The following is an 18025-nucleotide window of genomic DNA, read 5'->3' as shown; positions in this document are numbered from 1 at the left end:
TTGTTCCTACCTTTTGGCTACTGTGAATAATGCTGCTAGGAACATGGGTGTGCAAGTACTTAAGTCCTTGCTTTTGGGGTTTTTTGTATATGTATCCAAAAGTGGAATTGCTGGGTCATATGGTAATTCTATTTTTAATTTTTTGAGGAACCACTGTACTGTTTTCCATAGTGACTGCACTATTTTACTGTAAATGCTGTTTTATAATCTGCTTTTTTCAGTTAATCTTTAACTTCCCATGTCAATAAGTTTTCATTTTATCTAATGCCCAGTTCATATTCAGATTTTCCCATTTGTTCCAAAAATGTCTTTTCATCTGGTTTGTTCAAACCAGGATATAATCCTGGACTAAATATTGCACCTGGTTATTATGTACCTTATGTAATGTCTACTAACCTAGCACAGCTCCCTCCTTTTTAAATTTTTCTTTTTTCTTTTTTTTAAGATTTATTCCTTTGAGAGAGAGAGTTCACATGAGCGAGGGGAAGGCAGAGAGAGGGAGGGAGAGAGAAGCAGACTCCCTGCTGAGTGTGGAGCCAGATAGGGAGCTCGATCTCACAATCCTGAGATCATGACCTGAGCCGAAATCAGGAGTCAGACACTTAACTGACCGAGCCACACAGGTGCCCCTAAATTTTTCTCAACAGCTTTATGGAAGTAGAATTTATATACCATAAAATTCACCCATTTTAAGCATACAAGTAAAAGATTTTTAGTAAATTTAGAGTTGTACAACACCACACTTAAATTTTAGAACATTTTCATCACCCCACAATGACCCCTTGTGCCCATTCACAGTCATTCCCCATTGCCCCTTCTCCCAGTCTGGCAAACCACTTACCTACTTTTTGTCCCTACATATTTGTCTCCACCCCCACCGCCCTTTTAATGTAAGCTCTACACCCAACGTGGGGCTTGAACTCAACCACCCCAAGTTCAGGAAGCATGTGCTCTGCCCCCTTTTTTGACATTACATATAAATGGAATCATACAAAATGTGGTCTTTTGTGTCTGGGTCATTTCACTTACCGTAATGTATTTCAGGTTCATCCATGTTATCGCATGCATTAGTACTTCATTCCTTTCTATTGCCAAATGATATCCCATTGTATGGCTATATTACATTTTACTTACCCATTCACCAGTTGATGGAATTGTACAAGCTGTCCCTTTCTGGCCATTATGAATGATGCTTATATGAACATTCATGTACAAGTATTTGTATGGACATATGTTTTTATTTTTCTTAGGTAAATACCCAGGAGTGGAATTGTTGAGTGTATGGTAAATTTAAGTTTTTAAAAAAACACCCATCTCTTTTCCAAACTCAGGTTCCCCTCCCCACCTTCCATGACACTTGTTAAAGAAACCTGGTCCACATCCCACCTCTTCTTTTGTATTTATCTGATTGCTTTCTCATGATGGATTTTAGCTTTTTTCTCTTCCCCTGTATTTCCTATAAACTGTGAGTTAGATCTGGATATTCGTTAACTCATTCGAGTTAAATGTTTTTGGCTAGAATGTATCACAGGCTATGTTTTATACTTAATTCATATTGGGTCACATCAGCAGACACATAATATAATGTTTGAGCTTCATTTTTTTTCCATATAGATACTGCAGTGGTCCAGCATTTGTTGTTGAAAAGTCTATTCTTTCCCCTATTGAATTACCCAGACACGTTTATCAAAAGTCTATTGATTGAGTATGGTGATTAGCATAACAATAAAAAATTATTTTAAAAAACTCAAAAAAAAAGTCAATTGATTGTGTGTGTGACTATTTACAAGCTCTTTATAGAGCTTACCTCAGCCTCCTTGATCTCCAGTCTGTCTCTTCAGCTCAGCAAGACTGCTTTGCTCTGCTCAGGGTTCACCTCCTTGCATCAAGGGCCAGAATACACCTCATAGCAGAAACCAGGATGAACCTGGGCTCACATCCCCTGTTTCCCTTCTCTCAAAGACTAGTCTTGTGTTGTCTTTTGTCTCTGTCTCAGAGCAGCTGTTTCATATTTATTGTTCTGTTTTCTAGTTGTTGTTGTTTGTTTTTTTTACCCTGAAGGGCGAGTTCCACGCTCTTTCATAGCCAGAAGCAAAAATCTGTCCTTTGTCTTTCTTCCTCTCTGTACTTCATTTTGAGTAGTTTCTAGTGCTGTGTCTTCAGGTCTTCTGAGATTTTCTTTCGTCCTGTCTAATTTACAGTAAGTTTATCCAGTGTAGTATTCATTTTAGATATTGTACTGTTCATTTCTGGAAGTTCCATTTGGTTCTTATATTTTCCATTTCTCTTCATGCTCAGCATAATTGAACATACTTATAATAGCTGTTTTTAAAGTCCTGTCTACTGATTCCATCATCTGTCATTCCTCTAATTGACTGATTTTTCTCCTGGTTTTAGGTCACATTAGTCTGCTTTTCGGCATAGCTGCTAATTTTTTATTGGATGCCATTGTGAGTGTTTTTGAGCATTTGGATTTTATTGTCTTCCTTCAAAGAGTGCTAAAGTATGTTTTGGCTGACAATAAGTTATTCGCTATCCGCTTGATCCTTTTGAAACTTGTTTCTAAGCTTTGTTATGGTGAGTCTAAAAATACTCTTCAGGACTCTTTACCCTTAATACCAGGGCACGTGCCTTCGAAATCTGTCTGCTGTTTGCTCTGAGTATTTAGCCGGGTTTCCGTACTCTAGCAGGACGGAATCAGGGTGCCTTCCAGTACTTCTTCGGGGTCAGAACCTGACACCTCAGGGGGATGTTCTTGTGTATACCTTTTGGTGCCTCACTATCTAATCTGATCCTTGCCACAACCCAGTAAGTAGATCATGTAATTTTCATTTTATAGATGAAGGTAGTGAGGCACAGGGAAGTTTGTTTTGTGACTTGCTCTTATATGGCAGGGCTGGATCTTGGGCCCAGGTCTCTGATTCCTTTACAACCATACCCTTTAAGCTTCATGAGAACAGAACAGTTTTTCAGAGCATTTTCTCAGTTTTGAGTCTCACATTTACATATGTAACATCTCAAATCAAGAGGGTATATCTTAAAACAGACATTTATGGGATTTTTCTTCCAGAAAACGGTCATTGAATTAGTTGTGATGTATCAAAAATCACTATGGCTTAGAATCAAGGAAATAATGTGTATCTCCAGTGCCTAATAGAGCCTTGATATATAATACATGCATGATAAGCATTTGTATGCTAGATTTAAGAATATGGTTATTTCATAAAGCTAAGTGTGCCTCTAAAAGTTTTATGCCTCCGCTTGTCTCTTCAGGTACTTTATGCATGGTGTGTGTCGGGAAGGAAACCAGTGCCTGTTCTCACATGACTTGGCGAACAGCAAGCCATCCACCATCTGCAAATACTATCAGAAAGGCTACTGCGCCTATGGGACTCGTTGCAGGCAAGCCCCAAGCTGTTCTATCAGCTTAAATACTCTCAGGGACTCAGAGCCTTCATTTGGAGCATGCATGGGTGTCGATGAAGGGAACTCTTTTCTTTAGATTTTATTTCTTTGAGAGAGAGAGTGTGGGGGGGTAAGGGGCAGAGGTGGAGGGAGAAAGAGATTCCCAAATAGGCTCCACGCCCAGTGCAGAGCCCAAAGCAGGGCTCAGTCTCACGACCCTGAGATCATGACCTCAGCTGAAATCAAGAGTCAGATGCTTAATCGACTGAGCCATCGAGGCACCCTGATGAGGGGAAAATTCTAATTTGAAAGTAATTTAACAATAAAAAGTATAGCAGAACATTTTGAAATCTCAGTTTCATTACAATAAAAGTAATTTTAATTTTTCAAAACACTTTTCAGGCCTTATTCTTATGAGTCTTTTACAAAATTGCACTCACAGTATATATGTCTTGGTTTTTTCCTCACTTAACATGTCACAAGCTTTTCCCTGAGCGGCTACTTTACTTCCTAACTAGTTTTATGTTTCATAATGTTAACATACCATCATTTTATTAACTATTCCTCTCTTAGATAGTTAAGTGGTTTCCAGTTTGGTTTTGTTTGTTTATTTTGCTATGAGTACCTTTGCAGTGAACATTTATTTTATTTATTTTTTTTAAAGATTTTATATATTTATTTGACAGAGAGTGAGAGAAGGAACACAAGCAGGGGTAGTGGGAGAGGGAGAAGCAGGCTTCCCGCTGAGCAGGGAGCCCGATGTGGGGCTTGATTCCCAGGACCCTGGGATCATGACCTGAGCCGAAGGCAGACGCTTAACGACTAAGCCACCCAGGCATCCCTGCAGTGAACATTTATATGCATATAGAGTCTGCCTTTTTCCCACTCACATCTATAGGCAAGTTCTAAACAGGAAAACATTCCAAAAACCTGTTCAAGCGCTTTTATAGTGAAGGGCTGGTATGTCCTTTCCTGTGCTGACTGGAGGCTGTAGAATTTGCCCACCCCCCGCCCCACCAGTGCGTGCCCCAGAGAGACAGTCCAGGAAAGGCCAGTCTACAGCTCTTACACTGGCCATCATTAACTTTTGGGGGACTCCTGCCAGAAGAACACTGGCTTCAGTCTCAGGAGATTTCACTTCGACATCTGGCTGGAATTTTCAGGATTTCTGTACTCTGTCCCACTCACGTCCCCCAAGGACACTTAAGTGTGGTGCTAGACAGCAGTGTACCTACCACTCACTCTGAATTACCAGGCATTTCTTACTAATTGATAAGCCTTCTATTATTTAAAATATGGGAAAAGATTGTCTCATTCTCCACCTCCACAAGTGGAGCAGAGGAAGAGATGGTCCCCGTCTAGGGAGTGTAGGAGGCACGTAAGGTAGTGTTTCACTAATGCGTTTGCTGTGCGTTTCATTTAGATATGATCACACGAGGCCTTCTGCTGCAGCCGGTGGTGCCACGGGCGCCATGCCCCACGGGGTGCCCTCCCCGGGTTTCCACAGTCCTCACCCTGCTTCCGACCTCACCGCATCTATCATGAAAACTAACTTACATGAGCCCGGGAAACGTGAAAAGAGAACGTTGGTACTTAGAGACCGAAGTGAGTGAGCAGAGTCATTTCGTTGCCTCTTCTGGAATAGCAGTCCTGCTTGTCCGTGATGTTTCTTTCTGGTCCCTCTTACCCCGGGGGCTCCTAACCTAGTCCCCCTGCCAGGTGTTCGAGTGTAGGCACCAGACCTACCCTGAGGACGGCTTCATTCGGCTGCAGAGCATTCAGATGATGGGTTCTGCCTGCAGGCTAGGCTCACTGCCAAGTTTGGCCTGACAAGACGTGCAAAGGCACCTTTTGTCAGCGTGTAATTGCTGTCTCCACGGGGTGGTTCCCCAATGCTGAGAAGCACCGGGTGACTCATTTCAAAGCCACATATTTTGATAAAGAGCATGTTTCACTGTTTTACTTCTAGGTCAGTTCATAGTCTTAGTTATTATGCTTAGCCAGTTTGGTATTTCCAGTAGCAGCTTTGGTAATAGAGCAGTATATTGGGTTTTGGGGAGTGGTGTGTACCCTGGAACAGGGCTTGGGGAGGAAGTAGGCTACAGATCATAAAAGTTATTTTTATTGGCTGGTCCTCAGCAAGTAAAGGGATTTCTGGTTCTTGGAATTGTGTGGGATAAGATAGGTAGAGTCCATCCTAAGCAAACAAGTAATCGTGTCCTCTCTAAAAAGATCGTTAAGTGCACGCGGTGGGAAGGCTGTAGGGGAGAAGGGGGCCATAGAGGGATTCAACACTGGCCTCGGGACCCAAAGACTCACTAGATTTTCATTCTAGTTTACTTTATAATGATCGGTATCTTTACTAATATAAAGGAAAGCACTGTATTTTATTGACTTCATTTTCCCATTGACTTATATTTTGGTGTTTAAAAAAACCATCATTATTATCATTATTTTAGTGTTTATTGGTCCATGGGTTGACATCTCCATATTTGTCATTTTTAAACAGCAACTTTACTGTTCTTTTGTATATCATGGTCTGTTTTGCGAATTTCCTGTGTTGCCAATTATGTTTTTTTCCTTTTTAAAACAAAATCATGATTATAGTAATGTCACTATGAGCATTTTATACTATTCCTTCTGTTTTTCCCTCTTGGCCTATTTTTTTTCTATATGGTCCAAAGAGTGGAATTCCCAAGGTCAGAGTTACTTTAATTTGTTAGGTTTTCAATAACTGCCTACCAGAAAGTTTGGGCCAAGTTTTCTTTTATGTGTGTGCTGTGTGTTTTGTATTAAGATCTCTCTGGCATGGCTGACGAAAAGACTTCCCCAAGTGTGGTGAGTAATCCGGGAGGCTGCAGTGATCCCCAGAATAGCCCAGAGATGAAGCCGCATTCCTACCTCGATGCAATCAGGAGCGGCCTTGACGACTTGGAAGCCAGCAGCTCCTACAGTGGTGAGCGGCAGCTGTGCCCCTACGCAGCGGCTGGGGAGTGCCGGTTCGGGGACGCTTGTGTCTACTTGCATGGAGAAGTGTGCGAGATCTGTAGGTTACGAGTCCTGCATCCCTTCGACCCAGAGCAAAGGAAAGCTCACGAGAAGGTAAAATTGCCAGGCTTTGCGTGAACTTATTTTACGAAATTTAAAATGCACTAAGTGACAAAATTGTTGGTATTCCTGTAATCATCTCTCTGCCCATAATGCCCTCAATATGTACCTGGCATGTTTATAATCCTATTTTCAACTCCTTTTTCCCAGTGTCATTTTGACAATTTTTGATTATTTAGAATAAAGAAAAAGGGAAGAGGCATTGGAAACATAAAGCAATGCAAAGTTCAGAGAATGAATCTAACTCAGGAGTGTGGTGTGTGTGACTGACACACACACACACACACCCCCATAGGTTTACATACCCTTGTGCCTGGGGTCCAGGCAGGCCAAGTTCTAGAGAATTTGAGGAGCCAAGAATTGGAAGAGACCTTTCAGGTCATTAGGTCCCCAGTGTTATGGAGGCGCTGCATCACACTAGGCTCTGTGCATGGTATGAAGATGGGTAAGAGCGCCCAAAAGGAGCCCACAGCCTCAGTGTCAGAGCTCATGATGATGAGCAGGCCACAGTGTGTGAAGGCTGAGTCTCCACTCTCCATTGTCTTCCTGGGGGCGTTCAGGGGAGCGCAGAATGAGAGCTTTCCTCTGCACCCAGGTGTGTTGAGGTCTTTGTGCTGTACGTGTTGGTTTGTTTCCCATCTGTATCCATCATGAGCTCCCGAGGGCAGAGCCTGGATCTTCGTGCTCTTCGCATTGACTCTCATGCCTGATACACGATGCTTCACCTGGAAGTGTTCACCTGCTTACTGAATGAATACATTCATTAAATAACTTACTCTTTTGAGAAGTGGTGCTGCTTACCTCTGACTCGGGACGACCAGCCTGATGTTTCAAGTTAAGGATTGTCCAGCATTTCTGATATTGATGTAGTTCAGAGTGGGGAAAGGGTGCCCAGAAGAGCCAGGAGACCGGGGTCTCAGGCTCTGGGAATTCTGATTCCACACGGGTCCTTGAATCTTTTGGGACCTCCATAGTCTTGGCTCTAAACTGGAGGTGACTGTACCGTGCTCGGAAAGCAAGGGGCTGGGCAGGTGATGGTGTGAAGTCCTTTTTGTGGTCTGAGAGAGCTTTGTGTCCAGCAGCCCAGAACCTACAGTGTGGCCTTCCTTTCTCTCCATACTTTAGATCTGCATGTCGACGTTCGAACATGAGATGGAAAAGGCCTTTGCCTTCCAAGCAAGTCAGGACAAAATGTGCAGTATCTGCATGGAAGTGGTCCTTGAGAAGGCATCTGCTTCTGAGAGGAGATTTGGGATTCTCTCCAACTGCAATCACACATACTGCTTGTCCTGCATCCGGCAGTGGAGATGTGCCAAGCAGTTTGAGAACCCAATCATTAAGTAAGTCCAGCTAGGGGGTCTCTACTCTGGAAGCTGGGGAGAGCGTTAGATTGGGGGCCTTCTTCTGTCTACTCTTAATCCCTCCCCTTGTCCTCCAGTGTGAAGATAACTAGTGAGTCCAAACCCGTGATGGCCAGAGCCTGGGCACATCAAGTAGCCTTCTTGATGAGCCCAAGTACTTTTCCTTTAAAAAAAATAGGTAACAACTGCTGCCAACCATCAGGATGTTTGGGGACACTCAGCGGGGATCATCTGTATGAGAAAGTGTTCATAGCACTGGCCTATTTGACTCCAGCACTAACAGTTACTAGTGGTGTGCCTTTTGCCTTTACTGATTGCCTCTTGACCTTTTCAACCTTTATTTTTTTCATCTGTAAAATAGGGTTGTTTGAGGATTAAATGGAATAATACATCTAACACATTTCACATAATGTATGATACACAGGTTGTGCTCCATGGAGCCAACACAGGATTCTTTTTTTCCCCAGCGTTATTGAGATATCCTTGACATATAACAACACAGGGTTCTTAAATTCTTCAGAGGGACGGGGTAAGAGCCTACTCATACTGAAAAGTGAATGTGTGCTGTGTACTGTTAGAAACTCTTCACACACATTAACTAATAATTCTCTCAGACCCAGTGACCATTCTCATTTACTGATAAGAAAACTGGGGTAGAGTGAAGTCAAGTAATGTGCCCAAAGTCACACATGTGGGTGGTAGAATACCAGGTTTATTGAGATAAAAGTGTGCAGTTCGGTGGTTTTTAGTCCTTTCGCAGTTGCTGCCGCCATTACTTCAGTCTAATTCTAGAACATTTTCATCATCCCAAAAAGAAACCTCTGTGTCCATTCACTGCCCATTTCCTCCCTGCTCCTTCCAGCTCTCAGCGGCCACTCCTCTACTTTCTAGCCTCTGGCTCTGCCTGTCCTGGGCATTGATTGTAAGTGGAGTCCTACAGCACTTAGCCTTTCTAGGCCTGGCTGCTTCCCCCCATCTGACGGCTCTCAGCATTGGCCCGTCCTCGCAGGCCCACGCAGAGGCCTGAGGAGCATGGCCCTGGGTGGATGTCCACAGTTAGTGGGGTCCTCAGTTGATAGGCATTTGGATTGTTTCCTTCTTTTGGTTATTACGAATAATGCTGCTGTGAATACTCATGGACAAGTTGTCTTGTGGCCTGTGTTTATTTCTTTTGCGTAGTTAGCTAGGAGTGGGATTCCTGGGCCTTATGGTGACTGTTCAGCATTTTGAGGAACTGCCAGGCTCCTTTCCACAGTGGCCACACCAGCAACATGGGAGGGGTCCAGTTACTCCCCAACCTCATCAACTCTCGTTATTGTATTTCTGATTGTAGGTGCGAAGTGGTATCTTCCTATGGTTTTGATTTGCATTTCCCTGATAACTAATGATCTTGAGCATCTTTTTTATGCTTTTTGGCCATTTTGGAGAAATGCCTACTCGAATCTTTTGCTTATTTTAAAATTGGGCTGGTTTGTTCTAAAAATTTTATTTTTAAGTAATCTGTACACCTAGTGGGGGCCTCGAACTCACAACCCCGAGATCAGGATTTGCGCGCTCCACCAACTGAGCCAGCCAAGTGCCCCAAATTGGGTAGTCGTCTTATTGTTGAAAAGAACGTTTTTAACAGTAAGGTTCTACACCTGAAACAAATAATTATACTATATGTTACCTAACTGGAATTTAAATAAAAACTTAAAAAAGAAAACAGTAAAGAAGGTTCTTAGAGGATTGTTATTGCACCTTGTGGAATTTTTGGTTAGGAAACATTTGGAGTGCTCATGCATTTGAACAAGGGGTTTGGTGGTGCAGTGTGCACAGGATTTATAACTTCATCTCTCCCATACTAACCTTGATTCTAATTTCAGGTCTTGTCCAGAATGCCGTGTGATATCAGAGTTTGTAATTCCAAGTGTGTATTGGGTAGAAGATCAGAATAAAAAGAACGAGTTGATTGAAGCTTTCAAACAGGGAATGGGGTAAGTACTTACTTTGAGTTCAGATAGGATTCTGGTGCCTGCCTGGCAAATGCATTATATTTACATACCTTTGAATCCGACAAAGTAATGTAATTTTTAAAATTTCAGCTTTGAGGTATAATTAACAAATAAAATTATAAGATATTTGAAGTGTTATCATGGTGATTTGATCTACATTGTGACAGGATACTCCCATTGTGGTAATTAACATCCATCACTTTATTATTTATTTATTTTTGGGGGGGAGAATCTCCAAGTTCTTCTCTTAGCAAATTTCAGTTTTATAAACAGTGTTACACCTGTAGTCACCATGTTTTACACGAGATACTTATTCATCATATAGCTGAAGGTTGGTACCCTTTTATCAACTTTTTCTTATTTACCCTCTCCCTTAGCCTCTGGCAACACTTTTTTTACTAAATGAGTTTATGTTTGGGTTTGTTTTTAGATACCACATGAGTGATCTCATACAGCATTTGTTTTTCTCTCTCTGGCTTATTTCATTTTTTTTTAAGTTTTTTTTTTTTTTAAGATTTATTTATTTGACAGAGAGAGACACAGTGAGAGAGAGACCATAAGCAGGGGGAGTGGGAGAGGGAGAAGCAGGCTTCCTGTGGAGGAAGGAGCCCGATGCGGGGCTCCATCCCAGGACCCTGGGACCATGACCTGAGCCGAAAGCAGACGCTTAATGACTGAGCCACCCAGGCGCCCCTCTCTGGCTTATTTCACTTAGCATAATGCCCTCAAGGTCCATCCATGTTGTCACAAATGGCAGGATTTCCTTTTTTGTCATGGCTGAGTAATATTCCATTGTATGTATATTCCACATCTTCTTTATCCGTTCATCTGTTGACAGACCCTGAGTCATTTCTGTGTGTTGGCTGTTACGACTAATGTTACAGCAAACATGGAAGTGTAGATAATCTCTTCTCTCAGGCGTGAGGTGCTATGTCATTGTGGTTGTGATTGGCATTTCCCTGATGATTAGTGATGCTGAGTGCCTTTTCATGTGCCTGTTGGACATTTGGATGTCTTCTTTGGGAAAATATGTATTCAGTTCCTCTGCCCATTTTTAAATGGAATGTGGTGGTTGTTTTTGTTCTTATATAAATTATGTATTTTGGATATTACCCCCTTATCCAGATAGATGATTACAAATATTTTCTCCCATTTAGTAGGTTGCCTTTTCATTTTGTTTGGTTTCCTTTGCTGTGCAGAAACTTTTTGGTTTGATGTAGTCCCACTTTTTTATTTTTCCTTTTGTTGCCTTCGTTTTTGGTGGCAAATCCACGAAGACCATTGCCAAGGCCATTGTCCAGGAGCTTAACCCCCTGTGTTTTCTTCTAGGAGTTTTTATGGTTTCAGGGCTTACGTTCAGGTCTTCAATTTTGAGCTGTTTTTTTGTGTATGGTGTAAGACAGTGGCCCAGTTTCCCCAGCATCCTTTATTGGAGAGATTGTCTTTTCTCCGTTGAATATCCCTGGCTCCTTTGTTGTAAATTGACCATATCTGCATGGGCCTATTTCTGGGCCCTCTGTTCTGTTCTGCTGATCTATGTGTCTGTTTTTCTGCTAGTACTATACTATATGGATTACTGTAGCTTTGTAGTACAACTTGAAATCAGGATATGTCTCCAGCTTTGTTGTTCTTTCTCAGGATTGCTTTGGCTATTTGTGGTCTTTTATAGTTCTATACAATTTTGGAGTTGTGTGTCCTGTTTCTTTGAAATATGCCATTGGGATTTTGATAGGATTGCTTTCATTCTGCAGATTGCTTTGGGTAGTGTGGACATCTTAATAGCATTCTTCCAATCCATGAGCATGGGATACTTTCCATTTATTTATGCCTTTCATTTCTTTCAGCGTATCTTATAGTTTTAGGTATAAGTCTGTTTCACCTCCTCTGCTAAATTTAGCCCTGCTATTTTATTCTTTTTGATACAATTGTAAATGGGGTTGTTTTCTTAATTTCTCTTTCTGGTGGTTTACTGTTGGTCTGTAGCAAAGCAACTGATTTTTTATATATTGATTTTGTATCCTGCAACTTTACTGTTACAAGATATGGATGTAATATTTACATACATTAGAACCCAGCAACGTAGGGCACCTGGGTGGCTCAGAAGGTTAAGGGTCTGCCTTCGGCTCAGGTCATGATCCTGGGGTCCTGGGATCGAGTCCCGCATCAGGCTCCCTGCTCCTTGGGAGCCTGCTTCTCCCTCTGCCTCTCTCTCTGTCTCTCATGAATAAATAAATAAATCTTAAAAAAAAAAAAAAAACCCAGCAAGGTAAATACTATGATTTTTAAGAGGAAAAAAAAAGTTTATATTTACTCACATATTCACTATTTCCAGCGCTCTTTGATTTGGTATAGAATTCCTTCCAGTTGGTATAATTTACCTTCAGCCTCAAGAACTGCCTTTAACGTTTATTGATCTGCTGGTGATGAACTCTTTTCTTTTTAGCAGAAATAGCTTTTCTTCTCATTCTTAAAGGATATACTGGTCTTATCAGTTCTATTTACATCTTTGTCTCCTTTTTCAGTGAATACAATTCTGGGTTAATAGTTCGTCTATTTTCTTTTAGTATTTTGCAAATGTTGTTCCACTGTATTCTGGTCTCTAGTTGGAGAAGTCAGTGGTAATTTAGATTATAGTAGGTCATTTTTCTGCTGTCAAGAATGTCTCTTTATCTTGGTTTTCAGCAGTTTGCTATTTTGCCTGGGAGTGGTTTTCTTGTAATCTGTAAGGTTTTGTCATTCCCAAATTAAGGGAAATTTTGGCCATCCAATTTTTTTCCCGCTGTTTTTTCTTCTCCTGGGACTCTTCATAACATGTAATAAGACTTTTTGATAACTGCCACACGGGCACTGGGGTCTGTTCGTTTCTTTCCGATTTTTTCCCCTCACTGTTCATCTTCCCCAGTAGTAGCTGCTTTCAACTCCTTGTCATCTTGAAGTTGGTGTCTAGATCACGTTTTCCTGATTCTTTGTATGTTGAATCATTTTGAATCGTAGCCTAGACACTGCCAGTGTTATCTTGTCCAGATTCTGGATTCTCTTAGGTCAAACAATAAAGCGTTGATGTTTTTATATGCAGGTAAAGTCTTTAAATTCTAGCTCTTGGGCTTCTAGCTCTTGGGCAGCAGTTCGAATCTGTTTGGTTTCTTACCCTCAGCTAAGGGTCTGTGAGCTTTTGCTGCACTGATGTCTGGGCCAGCCCTTTGGGCTGAATTAATACATAGTATCTGGAGTTCTCCCTCTCATGCCCTTCTCTGCGGGGACTGCTTCCCTGCTTTCCAGTGGGTGCTTCCCTTAATGGTTCCTTGAGATGGCCTGTGAGCAGTTAATAAAGGCTTAATACTTTCCTGGTTTACCCGGTCCCCTCCTGCATGTGGTGGAATGTGTCCACCAGAGGGCAGGAGTGGCAAGGCAGAGGGGCCAGCCTGTAGGAAGCAGCTGTGTTGGCGTGGTCTGGAAATTCTCATGTTCTTTCTGTCTGGGTCTTTCCTGGCCTTAGTTTTCATTGATGATGGTGTTTTTAGGCATTTCACACACATTTAATGCGTGCCTACTATGGGCTAGGTGCCTTCAAGCTAAGCACCAGTGGGGGACATAGAGTACAGATTAGTAAGATAATTTCAAGGGAAATTGCAAAAGGGCAATTACGATCCATGTTTTCTGGTGACAGATTCTTCCTGAGCGGCCCAAGCCACATGTCCCAACAGAGAAAGCACTTGGATCCACTGGAAGCATCAGGGAAAGCAGCATGGGGCCCCTGAGCCATGTAGCATGAACCGCTGTGTTGGGAGTGAGGGGGAACGGAATGGCTTGGATACAGAATGGTACAGATGTGTGTGGGGAGCAGTGGGAGTGGCCCTGGGGTTGAACGAGGCGTGTGGAAGGATAGACTGGAGTGAAGTAAGTGACACACTGTTCGGCATGCTCCCCAGTCATCTGTGAAGCGGCTGGAAGCTGGTGGGAAGGAGGCCGATTAAGAAATGACTGCGGCAGGCGGGTGGCAGAGGACAGTGCCCACGTGGCTTCAGTGTGGGTACGGAAGGGACAGGGTGACCGGGGAGGGGCTCTGTTAAGCAGGAGTCACAGTCGCATGGGAGAGCTGAGAACAAGGAGGCTGTCTGCGTGCACTGGAGGTAAGGCTGGGGAAGGAAAAAGCAGTTATTTGGGAGGCAGGACTAGAGAATGATTTCTTGAACCTGTAGAAGTTTATTAAAGCCAGCGCCCAGCGACCTCCCCGCTTGAGCCGTCATTGGAAGGTCTGCTCACAGTCTCGGGGTGGAGGCCGTGACGGGTGGACACACACAGCTCTGCCTGGACCCACTCCCCAGCCGGCGCCAGGGTCAGACCTGGTGGGAGCAGGCGCCCGGGCAAGCACGGCCCTCCTTCCTGCAGTGGACGGTTGTGAGGGAACTTGGTCAGAGCCCCCTCATCACCGGTTTCTGCCATCCGCTTGTCTGAGAAGACAAGGAGAACAGTGGCATCTAGGAGTCCCCCTTGTCATCTGTCACCATCACATACCCCAGCTGCCCCTGGTAGCAGCCTGCCCTTTCTGCTGCAATTTGGCTTTCTTGATGCATCTTCCCTTCCTCAGCACTCCCAGATGCCCTCTTGCCTTCTTGGGCATCTCCACCTCTTCTTCACCATGAGACCATTTACGATTGTAGAGGTCAAATTTCATTTAAGTAAAAAGAAACGGGAATTTTCTAGTTGGTTGTGTTTTTCCTCAGGAGCAGGGGTTAACATAGGGGTCTATGGGGTCTGTGAGTAGAATTTGAAGATAGATAGGCCTAAAAAACACAGCAAAAAGTTATTTTTTTACCCTATGTGTTTTATCTATTTAAAAAAACAACAACACTGCTCTGAGAAGGGGTCCATAGTTAAGAAGCCCTGCTGTAGATCTAGAGGGTGGAGACCAAGGAAAATTGGAATGAGACCTGTAACTTTGGGCAACTGCTAACATTCACTGCTTTTCTGTGCCTCCTAAGTCAAGGCTCCCTCTCCCTTGACGACATTGCTGGCCAGGAGGAAGGGAAATTGCCCTGGGTGGGACTCCCATTGGGACTTTTAGCTGAAGCAAGTAGCCCAGCTCCAGAACCCTGGGGAGTCCAGACAGTCGGCCCAGAGGAGCTGCCAGGCCTGTGTTCTCCTGAAGGCCTTTTTGGAGCACTGCGAGCTCAAAAGACTGGAGTCCCCCATAAGGTTCAATTCTGTGTGAGGCTGCATGTCACCACGGCAGTATGATTCAGCTTGGAAATCAGCATCCTAACCTCACTGAGCCTCAACTTTCCCACATAGGAAGTAAGGCTCATCTAACTCTGGCATCGTGGTGAGGGATGGAGGAAGGCCTTGGTTCTTCTGGGCCCCACGTTCTCCCATCATCCTCCTGACTTCTTCTTTCTACTTTTCAGGAAAAAAGCTTGTAAGTACTTTGAGCAAGGCAAGGGGACCTGCCCATTTGGAAGTAAATGCCTTTACCGCCACGCTTATCCTGACGGGCGGCTGGCAGAGCCTGAAAAACCTCGGAAGCAGCTCAGTTCTGAGGGCACCGTGAGGGTAAGGATTTTGCCATCTGTCAAGGACACTTACCTGGTGGCACTTCCAGGTACTGCTCCTGGCCCCTTGTCTGAATGGGGTAAGCAAAAGAAAAATAAGCTGGCCTTCATGTTGCTGTTAATAATAACCAGGCATATCTGCTGGCTGTTTTTGCAGTTCTTTAATTCAGTACGGCTCTGGGATTTCATTGAGAATCGAGAAAGCCGGCATGTCCCCAACACTGAAGATGTCGACATGACAGAGCTTGGGGACCTCTTCATGCACCTGTCTGGAGTGGAGTCGTCAGAACCCTAAGGAGTGGACAGTTCCCTCTGCATCTTGGGCTCTGCCGGCCGAGCCTTCCCCAACTTCCCCAAGCTAGGGTGTGCAGAGCTTCCTTTACTGCAACCCGACGTGGCACGTGGCTTGGATTTGATTGGGGTTGTACTTAACCTTGGTCTCATCCCCTCTCCATTATTACAGCCATGGGAGGAGTGAAGGATATAAAATAACCTACTAAGTATATGGAAACGCTACTTTTCTAGTTGCTCTCTTTAGTTGCACCTCAGGCTCCTTAGGGGGACCAGCTAACCAGCGTAGTTCCTGTCCTTCTTGAGCTTTAGGTCCCTAGAAACAGTCACCTTGCAGCTGCCCTTAAAGCAGAGTTTTCTTGACAAAGGCTTCTTCACCCCTGTGGGACGATCCCTCTAGTGCATTTCCCCTCATGTACTTCGTGTGTCGTCAAAAGCTGTTTCTCGAAAAGCTCCATATAAATCAGCATACAGTGGGCACCGACCGCACACCTTAGCATAGAACTTGTAGTGCTCTTCCTTGTAGTGCGGTCCCCCGTCAGAGCAGGAGTCTTGTTGCCCTGCCCGTGTGTTGAGTAAACCGGGTATAAACCTTCCTCCCTGTACGGGTGGGGGCTCGAAGCAGGAAGTGTAGCGCAGCCAAGCAGAGGTACAGCCCCTCATTTCTGGTTGGTGTCAGGGCCACGCACTCCAGGGAAGCACATCCCTGGCTGTCACCTGTGGGCTCTCCTTGGGCTCATGCCCCAAGGGTCATTTTACTGAGGGTTCAGCACACACATGCTCTTACGTGTGCCCCTGCTCAAAGCCACGCAATCTGTAAAGCCCGGCTTTGATTTCAAATTTTGTAGAAAGTTAATGGCACCCAACAAAGTTTCCAGTTCTGACCCAGCAAAGGTCCTAAAAAAACAATTCCTCTGTCTTAAGTTGTGACTTTAATTGAAGGACCCTAACATTGTGAACCAGAACAAACTCACCCCAAGCCTGAATTAATCTATTTTTATAAACAGTTATAGATACCAAATATTTTATAAAATGCATTGAAGTGTGGGTAGAAAAAGGTCTGCTCTTACCTGAGTTTAGAGTGCTTTTTGCATAATTTTTATAGTTAACTCTTTAGTGAAGGGTGACAGTACAAAGGCTGATTTAGATTCTCTCCCAGCAGAGGCTCTGGGCCCATTTCCTGCTGCTTGAGTTCTTGCTCCAGAGGGATGAACAGATGGGGTAGAGTTCAGGCTGTGAGCTCAGCAGAAGGAAGAAACAGCCATTAAACCTACATTTAATTTATTTTATTAAAATAACATAATTGAGGAACCATCAGATAACTGTATTTTGTCAGGCGCAATAAAAACAATTAAAACCCAAATCATCAAGAAAACCTGTATTCCTGGTTTCCTTGCATCCACATGATGTGACTGAAGAGAAAGGCTGGCCTGGTGGCCCCGCCCCACAGGGGCAGCTCCTGGAAGACAGATTCAGTGAGATGGAAGACTGCTCCCTGACAGGGCAGGAGGAGACGGGGAGGGGAGGGCCAAGCACCTCTTCTGGAAAACCGTCCCGATGCACTGGAGACCTCCAAGGAAAGGGAAGTATCCCCGGAAGTCAAGGTCCATAGTACCAATGCCCCTTCAGGCGGCCGTGGTCTCTCGACAGTCCTGGGCTGTTTGGTGTGTTATGTGCAAAACTACCTGTTTGACGCCACACCACTCTCTGAAGAACAGTCCTTTCCATGATAAGCATTCCTCTAGGAGCTGATACCCACATGTCCACATCAGGGCTGGTTTGTCTGCTACCTTCATTTCCCCTCTGAGTGCTTGTTTTTGCCCTAAAAAAAAAATACTCATTCAGCCAACAGCTGGGGCTCCAGATCACGGGTTGCCATCTGGCAGCCGCGGGCGCATCTGGAGAAGGCTCTCAGCTCAAGAGCATAGGGGCTGCAGGGAGGGAGCAGGACAAATCAGCATTTTGAATGGCTTCCTTCTCCCAGGGCCAGAAAGGGTAGAAAAGAAGGCAACATGAAGTTAAGGCCCTGTGAGTAGTCTAGAAGGTCCTTAGCAGCAGCTTCTCTGAAAATGAGCTCTCTGCGTCCATCAAAGGGGAGCAGAAAGCTGGTGCCTGCTGGTGCCTGCTGACTTCCCTTCCTGGCCCGGTGGCCTGAGTGCAGGTGCAAAGTCCGCTAGAAGACAGGCAGTCGAGGGGACGTGGTCAGTGTGCAGGCGTTTATGTCCTCAGTGTGGGCCGCCCGGTGCAGGGATGGCTCCGAAGCGCTCCGGTTGATCTTCGGCAGAGAGTGTTGGAGCAGCTCGATGGAAGACAGGAT

At 44.2% G+C, this 18025-nt stretch overlaps 2 protein-coding genes across 5 annotated transcripts in view; one reads left to right on the top strand and one right to left on the bottom strand.

Annotated features, from left to right (window-relative positions):
• The window catches only part of MKRN2 (makorin ring finger protein 2), a 27491-nt gene extending 10408 nt beyond the window's left edge, over window positions 1-17083 (top strand). Inside the window, exons 2-8 of the mRNA XM_028101674.2 lie at window positions 3274-3402; window positions 4829-5010; window positions 6203-6507; window positions 7639-7853; window positions 9740-9850; window positions 15274-15418; window positions 15575-17083. Of these exons, the coding sequence (XP_027957475.1) occupies window positions 3274-3402; window positions 4829-5010; window positions 6203-6507; window positions 7639-7853; window positions 9740-9850; window positions 15274-15418; window positions 15575-15712 (1225 nt within the window). The 3' untranslated portion in view covers window positions 15713-17083. The remainder of the gene's footprint in view (window positions 1-3273; window positions 3403-4828; window positions 5011-6202; window positions 6508-7638; window positions 7854-9739; window positions 9851-15273; window positions 15419-15574) is intronic.
• Window positions 16980-18025, bottom strand: part of RAF1 (Raf-1 proto-oncogene, serine/threonine kinase) — a 78137-nt gene continuing 77091 nt past the window's right edge. For all 4 annotated transcript variants that reach the window (XM_028101672.1, XM_028101669.1, XM_088027229.1 and 1 more), the window contains one exon: window positions 16980-18025. In XM_028101672.1, coding sequence (XP_027957473.1) covers window positions 17882-18025 — 144 coding nt within the window. In that variant the 3' untranslated portion in view covers window positions 16980-17881.

Source organism: Eumetopias jubatus, unplaced genomic scaffold, assembly GCF_037043125.1.
Source record: "Eumetopias jubatus isolate StellerSeaLion01/CBP00866 unplaced genomic scaffold, mEumJub1_p1.0 scaffold_1, whole genome shotgun sequence".
Classification (NCBI taxonomy): domain Eukaryota; kingdom Metazoa; phylum Chordata; class Mammalia; order Carnivora; family Otariidae; genus Eumetopias; species Eumetopias jubatus.
Note: the sequence above shows the minus strand (reverse complement) of the source record. Positions and strands in the feature narration are given on the sequence as shown.